The following is a 26,797-nucleotide window of genomic DNA, read 5'->3' as shown; positions in this document are numbered from 1 at the left end:
TTAAAAGACCAGGGAAATTCCTATGAGGGAAAATAGGATATCATCTCATTGTATATATCATCAAATTACTCTCACTTAGAGGTGAATAACTCTGGCTCTACAATCATATAGAGCTGAGTTTGAATTCTAACTCTACAGCTCTTTGACCTTGGAAAATTGCATAACCTCAGTTTCCCCATATATAAGACAGAATTAATATTAGTGTCTATCTCACACATTTATTGGGAGGATAAAAAACACTCAGCATATATTGTGGCACATCGTGCCCAGTAAATGTGTTTAGAGTGGTGAAAGACAACAATGATTTTTCATAATAATCATTTAAAATTTTTGAGTAACAAATTCTTTTTTTTTTCTTTTAAAGATCTTATTTATTTAGAAAGAGTGTATGTGAATGAGTGGGGGAAGGGGTAAAGGGAGAGGGAGAGAGAATGCCAAGCAGACTCCACACTGAGCATGGAGCCCAACGCGGAACTCAGTCTCACGACCCTGAGATCATGACCTGAGCCAAAATCTAGAGTTAGACACTTAACTGAGTGAACTATCCAGGCACCCCTAAAAAATTATTTTGATAATGAACTGTATGGTGCATTATATACTGAACATATTTGACATGGGAAATAATCCACAGGCATTTTTGCAGAATAACAGTGTTAAATTTTCTTAGTACTGTGTTAATAACTAGATATTATTTGTTTACAAAGGGACACATTTTTATAGCAATTAGAGAAATATTTTGGGGAGAGGGCAGCCATGGAATTGGACAAGAAGTTGCTGTCCATGCAACCAGCCTTGGAGACAGAAGGGTTGCACTGGTGAGCACCCCTGGTGAGCACCCCATCCTGCCCCCTGCCCCGCTAGTCCCTATGGCTGGGACATCACCCACTGAAGGTGTTCGGCTGCATCCTTCTCTTTGTGGTGTTTCAGAAGCTTTCTACTCAGCCGAGGGCCTTGAGGCAGAGGCAACTGAACTGCCGTGGAACCTGATGTTGCTGTTAAAGGACAAGAGGCTTTAGCAGCTGCTTGTTTCAAAATGCAAGAGGAATTAAATACGTAGGGTGAAAAGTATAAGGAAAAACTAAGACAGCTCGAAGAAGAACGACAAAAAAAAGAGACAGAGCTTGAAATGTGGGACAGCATGCAAGAAGGAAAAGGTATGATGGAAATGTAAGAGAGCCCCCAGAAGAAGACAGTGTGGGGCTTTCTATTTCATTAGTCATTGTGAAATGAAAATTTGACAGACACCATCAGCGACAGGGGCAGTTGGTCACACTTCACTAAAGCCAGTGACTGTGTTCATTGATTTCATAGGTAACTGTTAATTGGTAGCTAAAGGCTTCTGGGTGATTAACAGTCTTGATAAAAGAGATCTAGTAACGGTTCTTCAAGTTAAAAGCCCCTGCTGGTACGACAGTCTCTGTGATGGGTTGTGCTGAATGATGTCTTTCTTATAAATGGTGAGCCCACCAGCGAGGACTTCTAATGCAGCCAGGTGACGGGGTTATTTCTACATATTTATTGTTATGTTCAGAACTTTGGAAAAAAGAAACTATTTTAAAAAATGCAAAGAACACTTTAAGCATCTTTATTAAATTCAAGGAAACTCTTTATGAACTTGAATTTGTCTATCAAACATTAAACAAAATTTAGCATTCCAAAAAAAAAAGTAACATTTTGGAGGGAGGTATTCATTCATTAAGGTTAATTTTGGTGATAATATATTCTTCCAAATTGGAATTTTTTTTTTTTTTTTTTTTTTTTTTGGTTGTGGTTTAAGCTTTCATGAAACCTGCATTAACCCTTGCTCAACATTCTGGAACCATTTGCCTAGTGAGGAAAAAGGTTCATTAAATGGTATCTCAGCGGTCTTAGTCAGTGGAATTGGCTGTATACATGGGCTCCTGGCCAAGGGACACATAGGGGCTGAAATCCAGTCTGGGAAAGGCTGTGTCTGCTTAGAGGCAGCGATCCTTTTTTCTGCTTCATTAAAAAAAAAAAAAAAAAGCTTTTTGCCTGAGCTAACAGGGCCTTGATTAGATCCCTCATGCCAACAGGGTGGAAAATGCCTTGGGGAAAGCCAACTCATTGAATCTCACATATCCTGCCATTTTTTTTCAAAGTCATAAACATATTGTATTTTCTTAGTGGTTTTCCCATCCTAGATGCTCATAAGAAAACACATCTGAAATCAATAAATGAATATTAGCTGGAGAGAAATATGAGTTTTAATTTATGCAGAGCTTAACTGTTGAGAAGTGGGAAAAAGACTTCTCCACTACTTTCAAGTTATACCCTCTACTGCATATACTGTGTACAGAAGTGATACCAAACAAAGAGGCAGAAGGGTGAGCAGGGGGAACAGCCTTGTGATCAGGAGACTTACTGCCCTGCTCAGTGCACGGTGCTAATACCACACACACTTACATAACACTTACGGATGCTTGGCACTGTTCTAAAGCACCTTACATGTACTTACATCTTTATCCTCAAAACCATTGTGAAGGCGATCCTCTTAGCATGCTCATTTTATAGATGAGGGAACTGAAGTACAGAGAGGTTAAATGAGTTGTTTAAGAGCAGAAAGCTGGTACGTGGTACAGCCAGGGATTCTGGCTGCAGAGTTCATGTTCATACCCACTCTACTAACGATTCCTTCCTCAGAGCCGCAGCCAAACAGGGCACCATCTTGGTAATTCCATTCATTACCCTGGAACCATTTATCTTCATGACTGGTGTCCTTATTAGCTAGATCTGGAGCTCTCTGAGGGTGGGGCCACCGTTTACTGCTCGTGTCTGTCTTCCCTGTGGCAGGGTATCACCCACACGCCGTAGATGCTTTCTGAAGAAACTTTCAAAGGGCAACACCATCATAGAATTTTCCTACTGGAGCAACACCTGGATAGAAGTGCCGTTTGACAAAAAACCAAAAATCAAAAACCTAAATTTCAACACCCTACCTTTGGAAGGCAGGTGTGACCCTGATGTGTTGAATTTCAAAGTAGAGATATCTGATACAGGGCCAAGACCAAGAAGGTCTTGGCAAGAAAGGATCCTTCCTCTACGGATTTCAGATGAAGCAGCGCTCTGCCAACACCTCAATTCCAGACTTCTAGCTTCCAGAACCGAGACATGACATTTCTGTTGTTCTCAGTCACCCAATTTATAGTATTTTGGTATGGCCCTGGGAGACAAATACAGTTAACTGTTCGTCTTCTGGGCTGCCAAAACAAGATACTATGGATTGGGTAACTTATAAACAACAGAAATTTATTTCTCACTGTTCTTGAGTTTCCTTGGGGAAATCCAAAGTCAAGATGTGGGCAGGTTCAGTGTTTGGTGAAGACCCACTTCCAGTTCATGTTTCTTCGCTGTGTCCTCACAGGGCGGGAGAGATGAGGGGTCTCTCCGTGGCCTCTCTTGTAAGGGTACTAATCCCACTCAGCTCATCCTCATCCCATCATTTTGGGGGTTAGGACTTAATGTATGGAATTGTGGGGAGGAGGGACACACAGATATGTAGCCCATTGCAGGAACTTTAAGTCAGATAACCAGTCTCTGTCAGTCAGCACTGCTCACTGAGGATTCAGTGTGTGAGTTATCTGTGTGTGGGGGAGGGAAAGACGAAGGGCACTGGTTGAGGCTCCCTGGGTGGTTCTAGGCTGTCTGCTCTTGAGACTCTGCAATCTGGCCACTCACAGTGTAGTCCCTAAATAGAATGGGGATTGCTCTTGGCAGATCAAATATTTAGGGATCACACACCTTGAGGGATCTTTAAATATGTAGAACATATCAGAAGGGCATAAAGTAAGGATTGACTAATGCAGGTGTGACTCTGGGAGTTTGGGGACGATGGATAAACGGCTACTGTGAGCCTTGGATCCCTTTAGCACAGTGGTGGGACGATTCCTTCACTGCTAATGAGGGCTGCGGGGCTAGGTCAGGGGAAGGGTGGGGTGGGATTGTGAGATGAAGGGCTCAATTCCCTATGTCCTGGGACTGGCTCCGCATAGACTAAATATGGCAGAGGATTTGTGTGCACAAAAGACCACAGTGGCAAAGATTCTATGCAAGGTAGTTCGCATAGTGATTTGAAGGGAACAAAAATTTCAGACTTTAAAATTTTCGTAGTGTCTACTCTGTTTCCGGGTGGTTTTCCAATTTCATGGTGATAACCTATCATGTAATGTTATCTTTAATGTGATCTTGAATGTTTTTAATGTACCAGAAAAATTAGCAGAAAATGGTGGAAGACCTCATTTGTGAAATCTCTCATAGGATTGCCATAAACTAATTGAGGTGTTTTTTTTTTTTTTTTCCTTTTGCTTAATTTCATTATCTTTTGGGTCAACTTAGTAGACTTTTATCTGAGTAAAGATACAGCTATTGAAATCAGTCTTTCTAGTGATAATAAAATCTTTGTTCCCTCTCTCTGAGCACCATGTAAGTCTTTGTCCCTCTCTTGTACTTGGTGTTACCTGTAGCCTCAACTTTCTTTGATCACTTGCTGGCCTCCGTTCTGGGAGTTGTTTTCTCTGGCTGTTCCATAGAGCAGTTGTCCCTTTAGCTTAGGAGGATTGGAGCTGAAACAAATCACATTAGAACTGCTTGACTAACCACAAGGAAGATGAGGCGGGGGCCTTCAGAATCCTGACAGAGATGTTTGTAACCAGTCGTTCTCTGTCTTCACTAATGACAGAATCGAAGAGGATGTGTAATATTGCATCACAAGGGATGTGGATCAGCTCTGGGGAGGAACTGCCCAAAGCAGAGTGTCCTGCACCACTGAAAGGATTTTTAAAGAAGAGGGAGGAGACTCCTTCACTAGGTTAAAATCCCGTGTGTCATCTTTTCGGTCCATCTGTAGACAGTTAGGCTTTGACCGGCCGGCCTTGTGGGGAAGCTGCCCTCCCCACGCCAGGCCTGTACACAGGAGTACATTGCACTCTTCCGCAGGGGGTTGCAGCCAAGGGCTCGGGTCCCCCGACCAGCCACGCTCACACCATCTCTGCATTCCCAGCCCAGGAGCCCCAGTCAGAGGCCCCCAGTGAGGTAACTGGTGCATCCCAGATGCCTCCCCAGAGACTTCTGATGGTCTGCTCTGGCTGAGGCATGTTTCCCCCGATGACTGAGTATTTTTCTACTCCCACTCTCCTCTTCTCCTTACCTTCCATCCTCTGGGCTCAGAAAAAGGCAGGAGCCTTTTGTTCGGGGCTCCTTGGCGGTGAGATACTTCTCCGGTCATCTGACCCCTGCCTGGTGCTGTTCCTTGGAGAAAAAAAATGAAACACTGGGATGCTGGTACTTTGCTTCTTGCCTTCACAGTCGTAGTGAACGAATGAAGTCCTGAGTGTTACTTTCAGACTGGCTTGTCCTCATTGACCATCTCAGCACTTGGAAACTCAACTGGAGCTGGTAGAACTTCTGTAAGTGATATTTTGAAAAGATTTATTTATTTATTAGAGAGAGAGAAGTGTAGGGGGAGCCAGTATGGGGTGGAGGAGGGGCAGAGGGAGAGAATCTCAAGCAGACTCCCTGCTGAGCACAGAGCCCAATGCAGGGCTCGATTTCATGACCCTGAGATCACGACCTGAGCCAAAATCAAGAGTCAGACCCTTTATGGGCTGAGCCACCCAGGTGCCCCGGATGATTCTTAATGTAGATTCTTATCAACGAAGGCAAGAACTGCTACCTGCAGTTGGGTGTGAACACACCCTTGCGTCTGATATTCATCCACTCCTGTATTGAACAAATATGATTGACATATATGTGCCAGGCATAGAGGAGGAGGACGTTATGGGCTGGGACTACAGATCTGAACAAGGCAAGAAAGGTCTCTACCTGCGTGGAGCTGACATCCTATGGGGAGTTTGCAACCAGTGAGTAAACATACACAATAATGACTGTGTTTGGGTCTAGGAGAGAAGAAGCAGGATTTTGGTTTAATAGTTCATGAAGGGAAGTTTCTCCACGTTCGGTAGATGGAGAAGCTTTTCTTTCTTTTTTTTTTTTAAGATTTTTATTTTTATTTATTTATTTGACAGAGAGAGAGGGAGAGCACAAGTAGGCAGAGAGGCAGGCACAGAGAGAGGGGAGGAAGCAGGCTCCCCACCAAGTAGAGAGCCCGATGCGGGGCTCGATCCCAGGACCCAGAGATCATGACCCGAGCCGAAGGCAGAGGCTTAGCCCACTGAGCCACCCAGGTACCCCTGGAGAAGCTTTTCTAAGGAGGTTTTATTGGTATAGATACTGGGGGTTGAGAAGAAATCAGTGCCGTGAAGAGGGAAAATGTGTTCCACTCAGAGAGACCAACAGGTACAAGGGCTGTGAGAGGGGAACATGCCTGGTATGTTCTGAGAATTCAGAAAGCCAGGCTGCCCTCGTTGTTGCGTATTTTGAATGTTATGCCTGAGCGAGACCTCTGTATCCTTTCCAGAATTTATAAATGCTTTGTTTTATTTTTGTATGTATTTATACCCTTTCCGGTCCTCAAAAGAATTTAGGTGACTGGTGAAATTTGAAATCTTTGAGCAAAAGAGTTGAGGGAATGGGACAATGGGAAAATAAAGCTGTGGAGAGTATAATTATTTCAGAAGGAGATCAATAACTGAAAGGGAATTGATAGGGAAAATCTTGGCTTGAGGAATGAATCAGACTATGTCCTCAAGGATTCTTTCAAGAAGAAACCAGTTGGTTCTAGAATCCCCAAAAGTATAAGAGCATGGGCTTTGGAATTAATAGAGCTTGCTTCGAAAGCATCTCTCCTCAAGATGTGATCCTGAGTGAGCTATGTTACCTCTGTGAGCCTTGGTGTCTTCTGTAAAATGGGGATTCAAATGCCATTTAGTTCACAAGGTTATTCTGAGGATTACATGGAGTAAACATTATGCACCCGGGACACAGTGTTTAATGAATGGTAACTCTAATTAAAGATTTTTGCGGAAGTAGAAATAGGAAGGCCTTGATCAAGAGGCCAAATGTGGATTAGGAGAGGGAGACATGGTTCAGGTGAAACCTCTTTTGAATGGAAGGAAATCAGCAAGAAGCCTGTTGTGGCCAGGAGAATGACCATCATTTTCTTTCTTTGCTCTCTGATTTGGACACAGTGGGAAGATGAGCAAGGGAAGTCAGTACCTGAGAAGTCTCCCAGTGCCTCTGGGAGAGGCACTATCTAAAGATGGGAGAGCTGAGTTGAGTAGGAGTGGGGCTTCCTGGTCAGAGCAGACGAGTGATCAGACGTTAGGAGCTGGGAATGGGCTCTGGGTGCCTTGAAGGATGGAGCAAGTAGATTTCCATTAGAGGAGAAAAGGTGGTCTAGATTTAGTTACACTGTGTTTTTTTTTTTTTTTTAAGATTTTACTTATTATTTGAGAGAGAGAGCATGAGTGAGAGGCAGAGGCAGAAGGAGAAGCAGACTCCCCACTGAGCAGGGAGCCCTGACACAGGGCTCTATTCTAGGACCCTGAGATCATGACCTGAGCTGAAGGCAGGTACCCAACTGACTGAGCCAACCAGGCGCCCCTACCTGGTGCTTTCTAATGAGTTTAGTGACAAGAGTGTAAGTCTGCAATTTCCTGTTGTTCTTGAACATCAGGAGTTTAGCTTCTGACATAAAAAGTTAAAATCACACACATACACACACACACACACACACACACACACACACCACACACACACCCCTTTTCTCCAAGTCTGGGATTACTGCCTCCTCCTCATCTCATTTATCACTTTCTAGTATATTTCTTGGAGTAACAAAATAGCCTATGCCATCTTTATTTATTAACTAAATGAACAAATATAAAGTGCCTGTCTTGTGCCAGATACTCTTCTAGGTAGTAAACAAGGCCTTGAGCTCAAGGCACTTACAATAATAATAATAATAATAAGGATGATAGACAGCAAAGCCAGCAAATAAGTGCTTCTCGCTCAGAAGAAAGAGAAAGCAGATAAGACAGTAGAAAGAGATGGCAGAGTGCGGCACTGCTTTTGATGGAGTGGACAGGGAAGACCTCTCAGAAATGGGACTTAAGTCTGGGAAAAGCATATTCTCAGGAATGGGAAGAGGAAGTGCAAAGACCCTGTGGCAGGAACCTGCTTGGCGTGAATGAGGACCAGCCAGAGCAGCAGTGTGGGTCGAGGTCAGTGAGGGAGGGGAAAGTGGAGAGCTGTTTGTTTGTCTCCTGGTAGGAGTGATCCAGGAGAGGGCTACACTGAGATGCAGGAGAGTGTGTGTGTTTAGGGGGTCTAATGGCAGATGCAAAGCCCTTGAGCAGGCAGGAGGGGCTGATTCAGTGCGTGGAGAGGATGGGGGCTGGCAGGGGGAGACTTTGGAGCACAGCTACCTTCTCCACAGCAATGGGAGGTTAAGACAGGCGTGTGGGACACATGCAGGGAGCTCTGTGGATCAGGAAGATGAGCAAATTCAGTGACTTCATCTGGAGAAGGGAAGAGGGAGGAGGGGGTTTGAGGAGCATTGAGAATGTGTAAAATAATTCCTGGGCAAATAAAAGAGGGACTATAGTGAAACTCTGTGCCAATATAGAACAAACACAATTCTCAGTTATCCGGGGATGGAGGAGCCTAAACGCATCTTCCTTTACTGGTCGTACCTGACTCCCAGGCAGGCAGGGGCCAGTAGGGACACGTTTCTCTGGCCAAGGCCAAATCTCGGGTGCGGGCAGATTTACAACTGCCCCTCCCCCAGGCTCCTCCTTCCTGCCCCCAACTCCCACCCCCCAGCATCCCTCCCAGGTTTCCTGTCTCCACTACACCACTTCGGTAAGTTGTTTAACCTCTTTGAGATTCTGTCTCCTTATCTGTTTTTGTTTTTGTTTTTGTTTTAAGATTTTATTTATTTTTCTCTTTGACACAGAGAGAGAGACCACAAGTAGGCTGAGAAGCAGCCCCAATGTGGGGCTCCATCCCAGGACCCTGAGATCATGACCTGAGCCGAAGGTAGAGGCTTAACCCACCGAGTCACCCAGGTGCCCTCTGTCTCCTTATCTGTAAAAGGGCTAAGTGATTGGACTCATCTTAATAGATTTGTAAAGAACGTCCTGTCACCATGTGCAAAGTGCAAGGCACCGTGTCTGGCAGGTGGATGTTTCCTTTTGTCATCACCACCATCAGTGCAGCTACTTCGGTGACTATGGCTGCAAGATGGGTCTCTAGTGGTGTACTCCGTGTGTCCCTGTCACGGCTGCCTCTGTGGTCCCAGACTGCAGTGGGCGGAAGAGAAAGAATCAGCTGTGGGGCTTGCTAAAAATTCCAATTCTTGGCCCCCCCACCAGAGACACAGCCTTGATAATAGGGATGCAGCATCCGAAATCTGCATTTTAAACAACCCCACACCCACACCCACCCCGGGGTCCAGTGGTAATCCGTAATCCCCATGGCAGTGCGATTACTTTGTGGATGATGTCTCATTGAATTTTCACAATCACTACATCCAGTTGGAGAATTAGCCCATTTAACAAAGGGAAAAAAGAGCTAAAGGGAGGCTAAATAATTCGACCAACATATAACTTGTAGAGCTAGGATTCAAATGCTCAGATGCTACTCCAAAATGCATCTCTTTGATATGAGTTAAAAGCAAAGCTGATGTGAGTTAAAAGCAAAAAACCTCCAGCATTTGGCTTGGAGGGAAACAATTTTTGAGTAGTAGGTGTAAATTTTGCAGACATCTTATTTGCCTTTAAAAAAAAAATACCTGGAATCAAGCCTGAGTCCCTTGTTTTATAGATCTCTCCGATCCTTACCTCCAGGAGCCCAGCACAGTAGGATGTGTGCCCCACCTACCGTGGGGTGAAATCTGTTGCCTGCCCCTTCTCCCCCAGCTGGTGTGTATCCATATGCTCTTCTCCTGGGCTGAGCAATCGCCCTTCGTCCATCCCCGCAGATGTCCATCTGCAGGAAACATGCCCCCCAGCCGTCTTAATCATTGGTAACCACAATGATACGCTTTTGGCCTCTTAGAAGGGACGACATTCTGAATAAGGTCCGGGAAGGAGTAATCTTAAGTTTGGAATGGGTGCACTCTAGAATGTTCTCCACATCAGGGCTCTAGTTGGCTTGGGTTGGGGCCCTTAAGACAGTGCCTTTAAGGCACATGGCCTCCGGAACCTTGGTGAGTGATGTCTGGGAGGAAGGTGGGGGTGCCATGAATGTGCTGACGCCTCATGGGGCTGTTGGTGGCCGAGTGTGGCGGGATGCTGGGTTTTCTGAGCCACGTGCATCCACGTGCCCGTCAGTCGGGGCGCTTTCCTGGGCTGGGATCTCTTTCCCAGGTCATGGGCAGCTGTATGGAAAGTTATGGAAGTGCTGTTTCAGTGTGATGTCACCTTCCATCCAACTGTAAGACGGGGCTCTTTGACGGAACTCGCAGAACATCTGAATCAGGATGACGGCGTTCTGGCTTGGGGGTAGGACTCACACAGGGGTCCTGGTTCCTGCACGTCCTGGCTTTGTGATTTTTTTCTTAAAGATTTTATTTATTTATTTGACAGAGATCACAAGTAGGCAGAGAGGCAGGCAGAGAGAGAGGAGGAAGCAGGCTTCCTGCTGAGCAGAGATCATGACCTGAGCAGAAGGCAGAGGCTTTAACCTACTGAGCCACCCAGGCGCCCTGTGGCTGTGCGATTTGAGGAGAGGCACACCACCTCTCTGAGTCTTCTCTTCCTTGCCTTTAAATTTTGAATACCTTGCTGTAAGCCTGAGAGGGGCGTGAAGATTAAAAAATAAATCATGCCTCTCCTGGGTTTAAATATACCTGGGCTCGCTTGACCCCGGTACCCTTTGGTACTTATGTGGGGTTTGAGCTACTTCTCTTCAAACTTGCTACATTTCTTTAGGGCCAGGGGCCAATTTTTTGTGTTTGTTTGCTTGTTTCTATCCCTGAATCCAAATTAGTGTTCTCCATGTTGTAGGCAATTCTAAGGTGAATGAATGAGTGTTCATGCAATAAAATTCTATTAGGGAGCACTACTGTAATCAACCTCTAGTTTCTTAGAACAATATAGTGTTGTACTACGGATTGAGATGCGAAGCGTTGTCTAAGAGATTTTCAGTCAAGGAGAATCATCAACAATGTTAGGAACTAGGAGAGACTTTTTTTCCATCCTTCTGAAAAAGCATAGGTCCTTTCCTGGGTCTCTGAAACATTAGTTCATCTTCCGAAGCCTTCCAACCTTCCATCTCAACTCCGTCTTTTTATTTGTTTGAACAGTTCTGTCCACTTTCCTTCCACACCTTCTGTTAAATTTGCTATTTCCCATATGGCTAGGCTAATAATAGTCTTGATACAATTCAGAGCATGCGTTCCTTGTCCCTGTTTCCAAGGTAAGTCCCTTGTCCTTATCTTTTAGTATTCTCATCTCTGTCTAGAATACAGAGTAGGTGACCAGCGCAGGGGTTTCGCATGGATGGGTGAATAATGGAGCACAAGTGTGAGAAGACTCCTCTGTTCTGTCCTCCTCCGACTTCTCTCAGTTCTGGTCCTGCTTTCATTTATTTATGACTATTTTTAAAATATTGGACCTCAGAGGCAGAGTTGGATTATGTGTGATTCACAATCCTCAGTTTATGACATGCTTTTATCATGGGTCCTTGCATGGTCTGCTTTAACATGTATGTGGATGGATGGATTTTAAATAATGTAACAAGCATCCATGTACTGGCTACCAAAACCAGAATAGGGCCTCAAAAATAATTTATGTCTAACCATATGGTTTTCCCGCCTCCCATCACTCTGTTTCCCACAGTCTGGGGTAACCGTCATGCTGAATCCTTTATTTTTCCTTTGCTTTCCTTTTTATATAGTTTTATTGTCTCTATTTTTCTAAAAACTTTTCTCATTTTGGTTGTTCTTAACTTTATATCATACTTCTCCCCCCCACCCCCGTTAGTTATATTGTTAAGATTCATCCATATTATTTCATGTTGTCAAATATATTCATTTATTCATTTTTGGTCATGTATTCATTCATCGCATGAATATACCATTGTGATTCATTCACATCGATGTGGCTGGGTCGTTAGGTTATATCCAGGATTTTGCTCTTGTGAACAGTGCGTCTATGAATATTCTTGAACATGATGTTGTCAAATTTGTGCAAGAGCTTATGGGTTATGAGCTTGAAGGTAGAATTCCTGGGTCATAGAAAATGTGAATTTTCAACGTTATAAGATAATGCCAAAATAGTTTTCAAAGTCTCTACACCAATTCATATTCCTACCATACCCTTTCCAATGCTCATTATCCTCAAATTTTGAACTTGGACCTGTTGAGTGGATATAAAACAGTATTACCCTGTGGTCTGCCCCGATCACTAATGGTGGTGAGAGTGAACAGTTCTTCGACTGTTTATGGATGTGTGTGTTTCCTCTTCTGTGAAAGGCCTATTCCTAATTTTACCCTTTTTTCTATTGATCTGGTTATACTTTACTTATTGATTTGCAAAAGTTTGGTATGTCTTTCTGATGAGAATTCCTTGTTAATTTTATGTTCTTTGTTCAGATATTGATTCTTATATAACACTACCCCAAACCTTACTGGCTTAAAGGCATAATTTTTTTTTCTCATCGTTCTGTGGGGTCACCGGGCTCAGCCAGGTGGTTCTTCTGCCCCAGGCAGTGTCAGCGGGAATAACTCCGGTGTATTCAGTAGCTCCCTAGGTAGGACTGGACTGGGTGGTCTGGTGTCTCGGTGCTCTTCCATGCATCCTCGCCATTTGCTGAGCGTGCGTTTTCTTATAATGTGGTCATTTGGGGGCAGTTGGACTTTTTCCCTGGAGGCTGGTTGCAAGAAGCAGCCAGCCCTTTTAAGGCCTCTGCTTGAAAACCTCAGAATGATACTTCTACAAATAATAAAGTCAGTCTGGATTCAAGAGGAGAGAATAACCTCTAGGGAAAATAGCCTCCACTTCTTGATGTGTGAAGTAGCAGACACACGCGGAGAAGAAATTGCTGGCAGCCATTGTGAGACTGTCTGCTGCTTGTATACTACAAATATCTTTCCATTTGTAACTTTACTTTCTACTTCTTTAAGGTGAACCAATTTCTTTTTTTTTTTTTAGTTATTATTTTTAAATTTTATTTTATTTCTTTGAGGCAGCGTCTGTGTGTGAGTGGGTGGGGGGAGGGACAGAGGGAGAGAGAGAATCTTGAGCAGGCTCCACATCCAGCCTGGAGCCCAACGTGGGGTTCAATCTCACGACCTTGAGCTTGTGACCTGAGCTGAAATCAAGAGTCAGACACTTAACCGACTGAGCCACCCAGGTGCCCCTAAGGTGAACCAGTTTCATAATTTTAATCTATCTCTTCTTTTGTAGTCAGTGCTGAATCTTATTTAAGAAATCTTTCCTTGTAACAAATTCTAAAAGATATTCACTGATATTTTGCAGTAATTGGTTTTAAAGTTTATTTCTGACATGAAGTCCTTAATTCATCTGACGTGGATTTTTGTCTGTGGCTTGAGTAGGAATTTGATTTTATTGTTTTCCATCGGATATAGATTACTCTTCCCGCTTATCTGATGTACCACCTCTTTTATATACTAAGGTTTCCCAAATGTGTGGGTTTGTTTTGGGCTCTTTTCTGTCCTGTAAGGCTGTTTATCTCATCTTGCTCTGTTTAATTAAAATAGCTTCATAATAAGCCCTGATACCTTGAAGGGCAATTTCTTCCTCCCTGGTCTCCCTATTCAGCAATATCCTGGCTTTTCTCTCAATAGAGCTTCTCTTGGAGCATGATAATTCTAAAATTTATATATTATCCTATCCAAGAATAGAGTCATTTCATTTATTTAGATTTTAGAAATTCTTTTTATAACTTTTTGTTTTTTTCTTAAAATCCTTATATGAGTGAAATCATATGGTATTTGTCTTTCTCTGTCTGACATATTTTACTTAGTATAATATCCTGTAGGTCCATCCATGCTGTTGCAAATGACATGATCTTATTCTTTTTTTTTTTTTTTAAAGATTTTATTTATTTATTTGACAGAGATCACAAGTAGGTAGAGAGGCAGGCAGAGACAGAGGAGGAAGCAGGCTCCCTGCGGAGCAGAGAGCCTGATGTGGGGCTCCATCCCAGGACCTTGGGATCATGACCTGAGCCGAAGGCAGAGGCTTTAACCCACTGAGCCACCCAGGAGCCCAAGATCTTATTCTTTTTTATGACTGAGAAACATTCCATTGTGTATACATACAACTATTCTTTATCCATTCATCTGTTGATTGACACCAGAGTTGATTCCACATCTTGGCTACTGTAAATAATGCTGAAATAAGCTTAGGGATACAAAAATCTTTTCAAATTAGTGTTTTTGTTTTCTTTGAGTAGATACGCAGTAGTGGAATTACTGAATCATATGATAATTCTATTTTTAATTTTTTGAGGAACCTCCATACTGTTTCCCACGGTGGCTGCATCAGTTTGCATTCCCACCAACAGTGCACAAGGGTTCCTTTCTCTGCACACTCTCATCTAACTTGGATTTGTAGTCTTTTTGAGTGTAGGCATTCTGACGGGTGTGCTGGTGGGTTCATTTCCATTCATCCCCTCCCCTCCCAGCCTAGATAGCCAGGCACTTTGGGAACCAGTGGGAACACTCTCCACTTATTTTGCCAACACCGTGGGCCCCACCCTTGTGTTCCCCTGCAGATCGGTCCCATCCACACCACCCCATTTGGCACATGTCCCTCCAAAGCTGCTTCTGCCCTGGCACATCCTGCAAATAGCCCCAGCAGGGACCAACACCTCTCCAAAGTGACTCCTGCCCTGGGGGGAGGGGAAGATAACCACACACACCATTGCCTCTGAAGTCCCAGCAGCCTCTCCTTGTAACCAGCAGTAGAGGGAGAGCTACCTGTTGGAGATCAGTGTGACTATGGCCCCAGCAGACAGACTGGGGTGGAGTGTGGGGACAGGCAGCTAGTCTAACTGCCTGCTCTGCCCACCAACAAAAACCTCTCAGCGACGTCACAGGAAGAATGCCCTGCGGTTCGGTGTGATGGCAGTCCTGGCAGTTGGGCTGAGGGCAGATATCCTGTCTGACTGCTGACACTGCCCAGCTTGGATCCTGAGCATCCCCAGATAGGCCCTTACTGGCACAGGGACCAAACCCTGCCCCGGCATGTCCCCAACAGGTGAAGTCAGTCATTGCAGCTGACGGGACTGAAGACTCAGCCACAACAGGGGGACAAGCAGCCTCATAGGAGACACCCCTGCGGCACCTGGTTCTGGTGAAGGGGGTTTGCACTATAGGGCACCACAGGACCTCTTCTTCTTAGACCATTTATAGGAAATAATGTATATTACTTACCATCCACAATGTCTAATAACATGGAGTAGTTAGTAGCTGCTAGATGGGGAAGAGAGTTACAGGTGGTTGGTTGACATACTGTTTCTGGGGCCCTAGGCTTGGGTCCTGGTTCCAATATTTATAGTTGTGTGATTCCTTTCTTTTCTTTTCTTTTTTTATTTTTATTTTTATTTATTTATTTGACAGAGAGAGAGCTCAAGGATGGGGGAGCAACAGGCAGAGGGAGGGAGAAGCAGGCTCCCCACTGAGCAGGGAGCCGGATGTGGGATTCTATCCCAGGACTCTGGGATCATGACCCCAGCCGAAGGCAGTCACTTAACCGACTGAGCTACCCAGACGCCCCCTACAGTTGTGTGAGTCTTGGGCATATTACTTAACTTAGTCCCGTGTTTCCTCAACTGTAAAATAGAGGTAATAGCCTTAGGGTGCCAATGTCAAATGCATAGTTCCCGGTGCATAATAGGTGCTATATAAATGCTCACTTTATTTGTTAATGTAGTTATTTGAAAACTGAGAAGAAGCATCATCTCTATTCCTCATATCTTCACTATGGAGATGGAGATAAATGTAGATCATAAGCATCCCCATCCTTGGAAGAAAGTTGCTTCTAAACTTGGAGGAGCAATAATGTAATTCCCTTATCAAATAATTAAATTAAATAATTGGTAAAATTCTCTCTGGGAAAGAGTGGGAAAAATAAAGATTATTTAGAGGAAAAATATCAATGAATGTTTAGATGTCTTAGCTTAACTATTACTATTTAATTAATATTGTAATTAATTGCACTTTTTATTATGATAACAAAATTTTTATAGAAAGAAACTTCCCCCTCCCTTTGTTTTAAGAATTGCTGATGGGATCATTCCTTTACTGGGCTTCTAGGAGGTGTGAGGCAATGTACATGCTGAAGTGTAGTGAGAAGCAGGACATACACAATCTCTCATCTCAGGAACTCAGCGGGGCTGCCTTGCCTGCCCAAAGTGCTGCTTCTGAGTTACATAAGTATCCTTCTAGAATGTCAAAAAATAAAGTAAAAAAAAAAAAAAGATGTACATAATTTATCTCTGCATATGAGAGAATCCTCAGTTACACACTCAATGAAAACATGTGGTCACACACCAGGATCAAACTTTGAACACTTAAGAATTAACTTTCAAGACGCTGGGCAGGGGTAGAGCTACCCTTGTGCTGCAGAACATTCTGGGAAGGCTGTGGCTCTAAGTTTGCTTCTTTACCCCCCTCCTATATGGTGGTGATGCTCTGAGGTGATTTAACTGGAGAGGAAAGCAGTTCAGTGTGTGAAGCACACTACTGGTTAAGCATGATCTTTTGACCCAGGGCAAGTGTAATCAATATATGGAAAAGGCCTATGTTCAGCTTTTTAGGCTGTAAAATTCTGCATGGCAAGCAAAACAAAATAGAACCAAGAATTTGCCTACCAAGAAGAAGAAGTCAGTAAGAAGATGAGGTCATATCCCTGGTGTCAGAATTTAGTAAAGATGGTAATACCAAGGAGCTATCACTCCAGGTGAAAATGGATTCTCATTTATCTGTGGGCTTAACTCTTGACTTCTCACTTTGGTATCTTCAGCCCCAGCTGTGATCTCCCCACTTACCTTTCAGGCCTTGTCTTCCGTTACTTACGCTCTTGTTAAACTGGACCAACTGGCCTCCGTGCCTTTGCTCGCACTGGTTCCTCCGCCTGGAACCCCTTCCCTGTTTGCCGCTCACTGACACTTACCAAAGCCTGGTGCATCCTCACCGGCGACTTAGTCCCACCTCTTCCACCCCATTCCCTGAGCCCCTGGCCTACGCATCACCTTGGACCCAGACCACTATATGCTTACCGTACCCCACTTCCCTTATGGTTATTTGTCTCCTTATCGCCTCCGCTGGGACTGCGGATAGGGATTCTCTTTGTATTGTAGTGCCTGACGTGGAAATTGCAGAGGAGAATGTAAAGAGTAAAATGAATTTGCTGAAGGAAAACATCTTGGCATCTCAGGTACAACAGGTTCCTCTTAAAATGTCATATAGGACGAGAGAAACATAGCTGTAAAACATGGAAGATAAATATGATATCTGTCCTAGAAACATTATAAACAGGCGTAAACAGGTGATATGGTTTAAAATTAAGTGAAAAACAAAAAGACTTATTACTGTCTTCAGAATACGTTGCCATCAATCTCACAGCTGACATCCCTAAGCTAGGCCGAGTGGTCTTTGTTTTACTTACCTCTTTACTAAACTGATAGAAAAAATTACTTGAAAATAACAAAAGAGCTTTTTTTTTTTTTTTTCCCCTCCAGGGCCAATTCTGTGACTACTGCAATTCTGAGGACCCCAGGAGAGCACATCCTGTCACCAACGCAATTGACGGATCCGAGCAATGGTGGCAAAGCCCTCCTCTGTCCTCAGGCACACAGTACAACAAAGTCAATGTCACCTTGGATCTGGGGCAGGTGAGTTATGCTTCTGACTGGAAAGAGGGAAGCTCATTTAGATTGTCGTTTCTATGGTTATTTCTGATAGAATAATAATGATATTAAAAAACAAACATAGCTTTAATCTCTAGTCACTGTGAAGCCTATGACAGTCATATTTGCATTCCTCCACGCTCAGCCTGTCATGATACAGACACCCATACCTATGAAGAGTTAAAATAGTCAAAAATAGTTATATTGGCAAAGATATTACTATTATTATTATTATTTTTGATTATGGCAAAGTACACATGACATAAAATGTACCATCTTAAGATGTTTTATTTTTTAAAAAGATTTTATTTATTTATTTAAAGAGTGCAAGGGGAGCAGAGGGAGAGACAGAATCTCAAACAGACTCCGTGCTGAACGAGGGGCCCCGCTTAGGGCTTGATCCCATGACCCTGAAATCGTGGCCTGAACTGAAATCAAGAGTTGGATGCTTAACCAACTGAGCCATGCAGGCCCTCCACATCTTAGACGAGTTTAACTGTATGGTTCAGTAGCCTCAAGTTCACATTGTGTGCAACCAGTCACCAGTATTCTTTCTCATCTTACAAAACTGGCACTCTGTGCCCAGCCCCAGGCTACCACCATTCTACTGTCTCTGTGGATTTGTCAACCCCAGTCACCTCACAGAGGTAGAATCCTACAGTATCCGTCCTTTGTGACTGGCTTACTTCACCTAGCCTACTGTCTCTGGGTTCGTCTGTGTCAGCAGTGTGTATCTGAATTTGCTTCCTTTTTAAGGCTGAATAATATTCCATTGTATGTATGTCTCACATTTATTTATCCAGTCATCTGTCAAGGGACACTTGAGTTGCTTCCATGTTTTGGCTCTTGTGAGTAATGCTGTTATGAACATGGGGATGACTAAGGTATTTTTATAGCATTCTTTTTCCCAGAAATCCTGATTCTATGACCACTGACTACCATAGTTTTTCACTTTGTTTGGCCAGCTGGTGCACAAGAAAACACAACTTCAGACCTGTCTTCCTGTGGTATGTTAAGAGGGCCCCTAGGATGTCTTCCTCTTGGTGTACATGCCCAGTGTGATCCCCTCTATTTCCAGTGTGTCAGGACTATGATGGAAGTCACTCCCTTGGTAAGGAGGCATTATGTGACAAAAATGAAGGGTTTGTGTTTAAGGTCCCAAGTCAGTTGATCAAAAGAGAGATTATCTTGGAGGATTCCTCCCTAATTTGGGGAACTCTTTTTTTTTTTTTTTAAGATTTTTACTTATTTATTTGACAGACAGAGATCACAAGTAGGCAGAGAGGCAGGCAGAGAGAGAGAGAGAGAGAGGGAAGCAGGCTCCCCGCTGAGCAGAGAGCCCGATGTGGGGCTCGATCCCAGGACCCTGAGATCATGACCTGAGCTGAAGGCAGAGGCTTTAACCCACTGAGCCACCCAGGTGCCCCTAATTTGGGGAACTCTTAAAAGGGACTGGGTCCTACCTAAAGGAAGAGATCTGAAGCATGATCAAATTTCCTGCTGAACTTGAAGGGGAAAACTGCCATGTTATAAACTATCTTTGGAGATGGCCACATGGCAAGGACCTAAGAGTGGTTTCTAGAAGCAGAGAACAGCCTCAGCCAACAGCTGGGAAAAAAAGCAGGAACCTCAGTCCTACAACCTACAACAAACTTGGAAATGGGTCTTTCCAGGCAATCTGGCAAAAGCCTCATTGCAGCCACCATGCCCAGACTCCTGAAATATGGGTCTGAAAGATCATAAATGGCTTTGTCTTAAGCCACTAAATTTATTTTCATTTGTTAAGCAGCAATAGAAAAATGAATGCACCTTCTTTCCTCTTTCAGACTAGGGAGTGCCTCTATCTGTTTCACCCTGTTCCTTCAACAAGTACTTATTTATTGCCTATTCTATACATCAGGCACTGTTCTTGGTATTTGCATTACATAAAAGAACGAAGACATGGAGAGTCCTTTCCTCAGGGGAGACAGCCAACAAAAATATATATCACTAAATATAATAAGTTAGAAGCTGATAACAGCTATGGAAAACATAAAAAAGTAGATCAGGGTAAGAGGATCATGAGGCCAGGACAAGAAGCGTTTGCAGTTTTAGGCAGGACCGTCAGGAGAGAGCTTAATGGACAAAGACGAGAAACAGGTGAAGGCATTCATCATGCAGATTTCAGTCACCCAGACAAAGGGAACACCCTGCAAAGCCTTTCTAAGGTGGGAGCTTGTCTGGAAGGTATAAGGAGCTGCATGGAGGCCAGGGTGGTTAGACCAGAGTCAGGGAGAGGGCAGTGGTGAGAGAAAAAGCCAGAGAGAGAACAGACTGGGCCAGATCAAGTAGGGCTCCTAGGCCATGATAAGGACATGGGCTCTAATGAGAGATGAGTCATTACAGAGTTTCAAGCAGAAGAATGATCTAATCTGATTTAAATTTAAAAAAGATTTCTCTGTCTAATTTGTTGATAATTATCAAGGGGCAAGGGTAGAAGCCAGTTAGGTGACTGTCACTGTAATCCACGAGAAAGATGCAAGTAGGCAGTGGAAGGGGTGTGTCCCAGATCTATTCTGAGACTAGAAGTGCCATGATTTCCTAGTGGATTGAAGGTGAAGTGTGAGAAGACAGGGTTCTGGGATGATTCCCAAGACTTTTGCTCTGAGCAACTTGAACTGTTGTTTGCAGAGATGTTGGAGACTCTGAGGGACAGGGGCAGTTAATGTGGACATGCAAGCACTGAAATACTGTTTGGACATCGCTTTGGAAGTATGGACTAGACACTGGGAGATAGGAGTCTGGGAAGCTGGCTGGGCTGGAAGAGAGGCTTGTTAAAGATTTCTTTAGGAATTATATTCAGGATCTCTCAGCTTCTTGGATCTGTATATTTATACCTTTCATCATCTTTGGGATATTTTCAAACAAACATCCTTCCTTCCTTTTCTAGCTTTATTGAAGTATCATTGACAAGTAAAATTTTCTGTGTTTTAAAGTGTATAATGTGATGATTCGATAAGCATATACTTTGTGAAATGATCACCATGAGGACGTTAATTCACACATTCATCACCTCATGTACTTTTTTTGTGAGTGTGTGGTGAGACCACTTGAGATCTTGTCTCTTAGTAAATTTCAGGCATATAATAGAGTACTATTAACTATAGATACCGTGTTGTATATTAGAAACCCAGAACTTATTTATCTTATAGCTGAAAGCTCGTATCCTTTGAGCAGCATCTCCTGATTTCTCCCACTCCCTAGCCCCTGGTAAATACCATTCCACCCTCTGTTTCCATGAGTTCAAGTTCTCTTTCTTTGGGATATTGATGATATTGTTAGATCTTTTATTATTGTTTCACAGGTCCCTGAGGCTCTGTTCATTTATTTTTTTCAGTTGCTTTTCTCTCTTTTTCAGATTAGGTAATTGTATTGTTCTATTTTGAAATTCCCTGATTTTAAAAAAGAAAAAAGGAAAGAAATTCCCTGATTCCTTTCTCTTTCATGTTCTCCTGTCTAGCCCATTTAGTGAGTTTTTACTTTTAGTTAATGTATTTTTTCAGTTATTATAATTCCTATAATTGCCACTTAGGTTTTTTTTTTAATATCTTCTATTCCTTGGCTGAGATTTTTTATATTTTAATTTACTTCAAGAATATTTGTACTTACTCACTGAAGCATTTTGATACTTTAAGGGTTTTGTCAGATAATTCTATCATCTGTTTCATCACCTTTTGTTGGGGTCTGTTGATTGTTCTTTCTCATTCACATTTATTTTCCTCTGATTTTTGGTATGATGAGTGATTTCCAGTTGTGTTCTGGACATTTTAGATATTATATTAGGTGACTCTAAATCCTATTTAAATCTCCCAGCTTAGCAGATGTCACTCTGTTTAGGTTTAATACGTGGGTTTTGGCTTGCTTTTGCAGCCTGTGATTCCAATGAATATTTGGTTTTCTGCTGGTGCATATTATGTAGTCTGCTGTGTTCATCTGGTCCCTGGGCTCCTGCTTGGTTCTCATTTGTGCTGCTGCCTCTGGAGCCAGAATGAACTTCTCCTGAAGTAGGGGTTGAAACACACTGGACCTTCAGGGCAGAGAGTGCTTCCCCAGTGCATCGGCCAAAGCTACCTAATGCAGGCGAAGCTCCTGCTGAAATAGACATTTGGAAATCAATGGCATGTAGATTGTGTTAACCCACGAGACTGCATGAGAGTGAGAAGAGAAGAGGATCTAGTGCTGAGCCATAGGCTCTCCAATATTAAGAAGTCCTGGAAAAGAAAAGGAACCAGTAAAGAAGACTGGTGTGGAATGATAGATGGGAAGAAGATAACTACAAGAGTGGTGTCCTAAAGCTAGGTGAAGAAAGTATATCAAAATGGAGGCAGTCTTCCAGCTCTATAATACGAAGACAAAGAGCCCAATTTAAAAAAAAAAACGGGCAAAGGATCTGAATAGGCAGTTTTTTAACCCACTGAGCCACCCAGGCACCCCGACAGTTTTCTAAAGATACACGAATGGCCAATAAGCATATGAAAAGATGCTCAGTATCATTAGCCATCAGGGAAATGTAAGTTAAAACCACAATGAGATCTTTTATCCATTTTGAGTTTATCTTTGTGTACGGTGTAAGAGAATGGTCAAGTTTCATTCTTCTACATATAGCTGCCCAGTTTTCCCAGCACCATTTATTGAAGAGACTGTCTTTTTTCCACTGTATATTTTTTCCTGTTTTGTCGAAGATTAACTGACCATAGAGTTGGGGGTCCATATCTGGGATCTCTACTCTGTTCCACAGGTCTATGTGTCTGTTTTTATGCCAGTACCATGCTGTCTTAGTGATCACAGCTTTGTAGTAAAGCTTGAAATCAGGTAGCGTGATGCCTCCAGTTTTATTTTTGTTTTTCAACATTTCCTTAGCGATTCGGGGTCTCTTCTGGTTCCATACAAATTTTTGGATTATTTGCTCCAGCTCTTTGAAGAATACCGGTGGAATTTTTATTGGAATGGCATTAAAAGTATAGATTGCTCTAGGCAGTATAGACATTTTAACAATGTTTATTCTTCCGAACCAAGAGCATGGAATGGTCTTCCATCTTTTTGTATCTGGAAGAGATTATGCTGAGTGAAATAAGTCAAGCAGAGAGAGTCAATTATCATATGGTTTCACTTATTTGTGGAGCATAACAAATAACATGGAGGACATGGGGAGTTAGGAGAAGGGAGTTGGGGGAAATTGGAAGGGGAGGTGAACAATGAGAGATTATGGACTCTGAAAAACAATCTGAAGGGTTTGAAGAGGTGGGGGAGGTGAGAGGTTGGGGGAACCAGGTGGTGGGTATTAGGGCACGGATTGCATGGAGCACTGGGTGTGGTACAAAAACAATACTGTTATGCTGAAAATAAATTTTTTAAAAAAGATAAAAAAAACACAATGAGAGACCACTTCACACTCAGTTGGGTGGCTGTAATCAAAGAAAGAGGTAATAAAGTATTGGTGAGGCTCTGGAGAGATTGGAATGCTAATACATTGTTAGTACCAAAGTAAAGTGGCATAGCTGCTTTGGAAAACAGTTTGGTACTTTCTGGATGGCTCAGTCAATTAAGCATCTGCCTTGGGCTCAGGTCACAATTCCAGGGTCCTGGGACTGAGCTGCTCCTCAGGCTCCCTGCTTAACAGGGAACCTGCTTCTCCCTCTCTGCCCCTCCCCCAGCTCTTATATGCATGCACACATGCTCTCTCACTCTCTTAAATAAATAAATAAAATGATAAAAAAAAAAAAGGTTTACCATCTTACCCAGCAATTCCACTCCTAGTTATATTTTCAAGAAAAATAGAAACATACATACACAGAAAATCTTGTTCATTGATGTTCATTATATCATTCTTCGTAATAGCCAAAAAGTGGGACAATGCAAATTGTCCATCAGTTGATGAATAAATATGCCAAACATCCATATCTACACAATGGAATATTATCCAACAATAAAAAGGAGTGTCTGATTAATGCGATGACATGGGTAAACCTTAAAAACGTGATGCTTGAAAGAAGCCAGTCACAAAAGAGCATGCATCATATGATTCCACATGTAGGAAATGTACAGACAGGCAACTCTATAGTTACAGAATAATCATAGCTTAGTGGTTGCCTAGGGCTGGGGGTTTCGGAGGGAATTGAGGAATGACTCCTGGGAGGTATGCCTTGTTTTGGGGGAGACAGATGAAAACTGAGTGTGATTGATTGGACAATTTTGTGAACATACCAAATGCCTTTGGACTGTACATTTAGATGAGTGAATTGAATGGTGTGTGAGATACACCTCAGGAGAGATACACATCAACAAAGAGTTTATGGAAAGAGAGTGTTTCAAGGAAAAAAAAAAGAGAGAGAGAGTGACTGTGTCAAATGCTGTGTCAATTAACACAGGACAGGTAATGACTGATAATTCGCCATTGGATTTGCTAATGTGGGGGTCCCTGGTGGCTTTGATGAGACAGGATTGAAAGCCTGACTGCAGGGAGGTTAAGAGAGAATGGGAACGGAAATGAAGCTTGGAGTACAGAAATCTAATCTGAAGAGTTTCAAAGCAATGAGGAGAGAAGAAACAGGGGGAAGAACTGCTGAATGTCAGGTAAAGAAAAGACTGGTAACTGATTCATAATAGGAGATCCACAGCAACATTAACACGGATACTGGTAAGAGCATTAATACTGATGTTTAAGCCAGTCTTTCTGCTGGCCATAGTGGTACACACAGTATGGTTCATACAGGAAATACCGTTTGACCAGATGCCTGCCCTCAGCCGGTCTGCTGGGGCTGAGGTCGCACTGATGTGCAGGGTGCTGTCCTTGAGAGGCTTTTCTTGGTGGATGGGGCTGCAGGAACCCTCGTGCACTGTTGGTGGGAATGCAGACTGGAAGAGCCACTTTGGAAAACAGTATGGAGGTTCCTCAAGAAATAAAAAATAGAATTACCATATAATCTGGTAATTTCACTTCTGGCCATTTACCCAAAGAAAATGAAAACACTAACTTGAAAACCCATATGCACTGCTAGGTTTATTATAGCATTATTTATTTATTTTAAATATTTTATTTATTTATTTGAGAGAGAGAGAGAGAGAGAGACCATGAGAGGGGAGAGGTCAGAGGGAGAAGCAGACTCCCCGCCGAGCAGGGAGCCTGATGTGGGACTCGATCCTGGGACTCCAGGATCATGACCTGAGCCGAAGGCAGTTGCTTAACCCACTGAGCCACCCAGGCGCCCCCAAGTGCTCCATTATTTACAATAGTCAAATTATGGAAGCAACCTAAGTGTCCACTGATCCATGATTGAATGAAGAAGATGCTGTATACATACAATGGAATATTTTTCAGCCATAAAAAGGATGATATCTTGCCATTTGCAAGAACATGGGTGGACTTAGATGGTATTGGGCTAAATGCAGTAAGTCAGAGGAGGGGAGTACTGTATAGTGTCACTCATATGTGGAGTTTAAGAAACAAAACTAATGAACAAAGAAAAAAAGAGACAAACCAAAAAACACACTTTTAACTGGAGGGACTGCACTGATAGTTACCAGAGGGGAGGTGGGAGGAGGGATGGGTAAAATAGATGGACCGGGTTAAGAGTACAGTTACCGTGATGAGCACTGAGTCATGCATTGAATTGTTGAACCACTATATTGTACACCTGAAACTGATACAATGTTGTATGTTAACTATAATTCAATTGAAAAGAAAGAAAAAAATTTCTCCAAAGACAGTATCGCTTGAAAGCAATCAAAAAGAAATGCAGCCCACAGATTGGAAATCAAATGATACTGAGATTTCTTCAAAGGAGTGTGTTATCTTGATTTTGGTTAGGGATACTTTGGTGATAGAGCAGCTGTCCACCTCTTCAAATCATATGTTATATGAAATTACCCCTCTCCTAAGAATATTCTCACCAACAATTTTCACCTGAGATAATTCAGGAAGATCTTTCATGGCTTGAAAGACTCTATGAGTCCAATTTCAACTATGAATTAGTCTTATCCTGCTAATAACTTACCTCTGTCATTAACTCATTAGAGATTTTGCCTATAATGACCAGAATTTACCTATTATACCAGTTATTTTTCTTAAAAGATTTTATTTATTTATTTGACAGAGATCACAAGTAGGCAGAGAGGCACGCAGAGAGAGAGAGGGAAGCAGGCTCCCTGCTGAGCAGAGAGCCCAATGCAGGAATCGATGCTAGGACACTGAGATCATGACCTGAGTGAAAGGCAGAGGCTCAAACCACTGAGCCACTCAGGTGCCCCTATACCAGTTATTTAACTGAAGATTTCTGTAGATAGCTGGGAATTTTAACCCATCAAATACCAATGTCTGCTGGATTTACTTTTACTCCTCAAAGCTATTAAAAAAAAAAAACCTACCTTTTAAAAGGACCCTTTTGTTATACTGAAAAATCTCTAAGACGGTTGAATTAAAAAAACTACCAACGTGGGAACAATTTAGTAACTTGCTGGTTGCTGACAGACATTAGCCATGCCTCCTTCTGCATGAAGGTTGTGTTCACTCAGTACCTGACCGACTGGGGAGGCTGCCCTGAGTGGGGGTTGATGGTGGATCCTGGAGTCGGCCCACACTGGTTTGTGCCCTGGTGCACTGCTTACTCACTGTGTGACCCTGAGCAACATGCTTGAGTGCTCTGTGCCACAGTTTCCTCCTTTAAAAGGAAGATAATAATTATACTTGCCCTGTAGGATTGCTCTGAGGTTTGAATGAGTGAACTGCTTCATTTTTAAACCTCTTTAGGCCAGTGGTTTTGAAATAAATTTTTATTTAGTAAAATAAAGTGCATATCAATAAATGCTCATTATTAAGAGACTCATTATTCTGCTCCTCTAGAAAACACTGTATGTGGTGCTATAGAGTATTAAAAAGCCCAGAAACAGGAAGAGCAACATCAATGATGTCAGACTGAAGATGTTCCTTTCCTACTGGAGTCATAGCACCATGTGCTCTAACAAA

General features: G+C 42.8%; 1 protein-coding gene and 1 pseudogene across 1 annotated transcript in view; both read left to right on the top strand.

Annotated features, from left to right (window-relative positions):
* Nucleotides 1-26,797, top strand: part of LAMA3 (laminin subunit alpha 3) — a 266,072-nt gene that overhangs the window by 9,311 nt on the left and 229,964 nt on the right. The window contains exon 2 of the mRNA XM_032859753.1: nt 17,629-17,781. Within this exon, the coding sequence (XP_032715644.1) occupies nt 17,629-17,781 (153 nt within the window). The remainder of the gene's footprint in view (nt 1-17,628; nt 17,782-26,797) is intronic.
* LOC116868830 lies at nt 754-1,281 on the top strand (annotated as a pseudogene).

This window comes from Lontra canadensis, unplaced genomic scaffold (assembly GCF_010015895.1).
Source record: "Lontra canadensis isolate GAN:19392208 unplaced genomic scaffold, GSC_riverotter_1.0 scaffold17, whole genome shotgun sequence".
NCBI lineage: Eukaryota > Metazoa > Chordata > Mammalia > Carnivora > Mustelidae > Lontra > Lontra canadensis.
The sequence above is the reverse complement of the archived record's forward strand: the minus strand, read 5'-3'. Positions and strand labels throughout refer to the sequence as shown.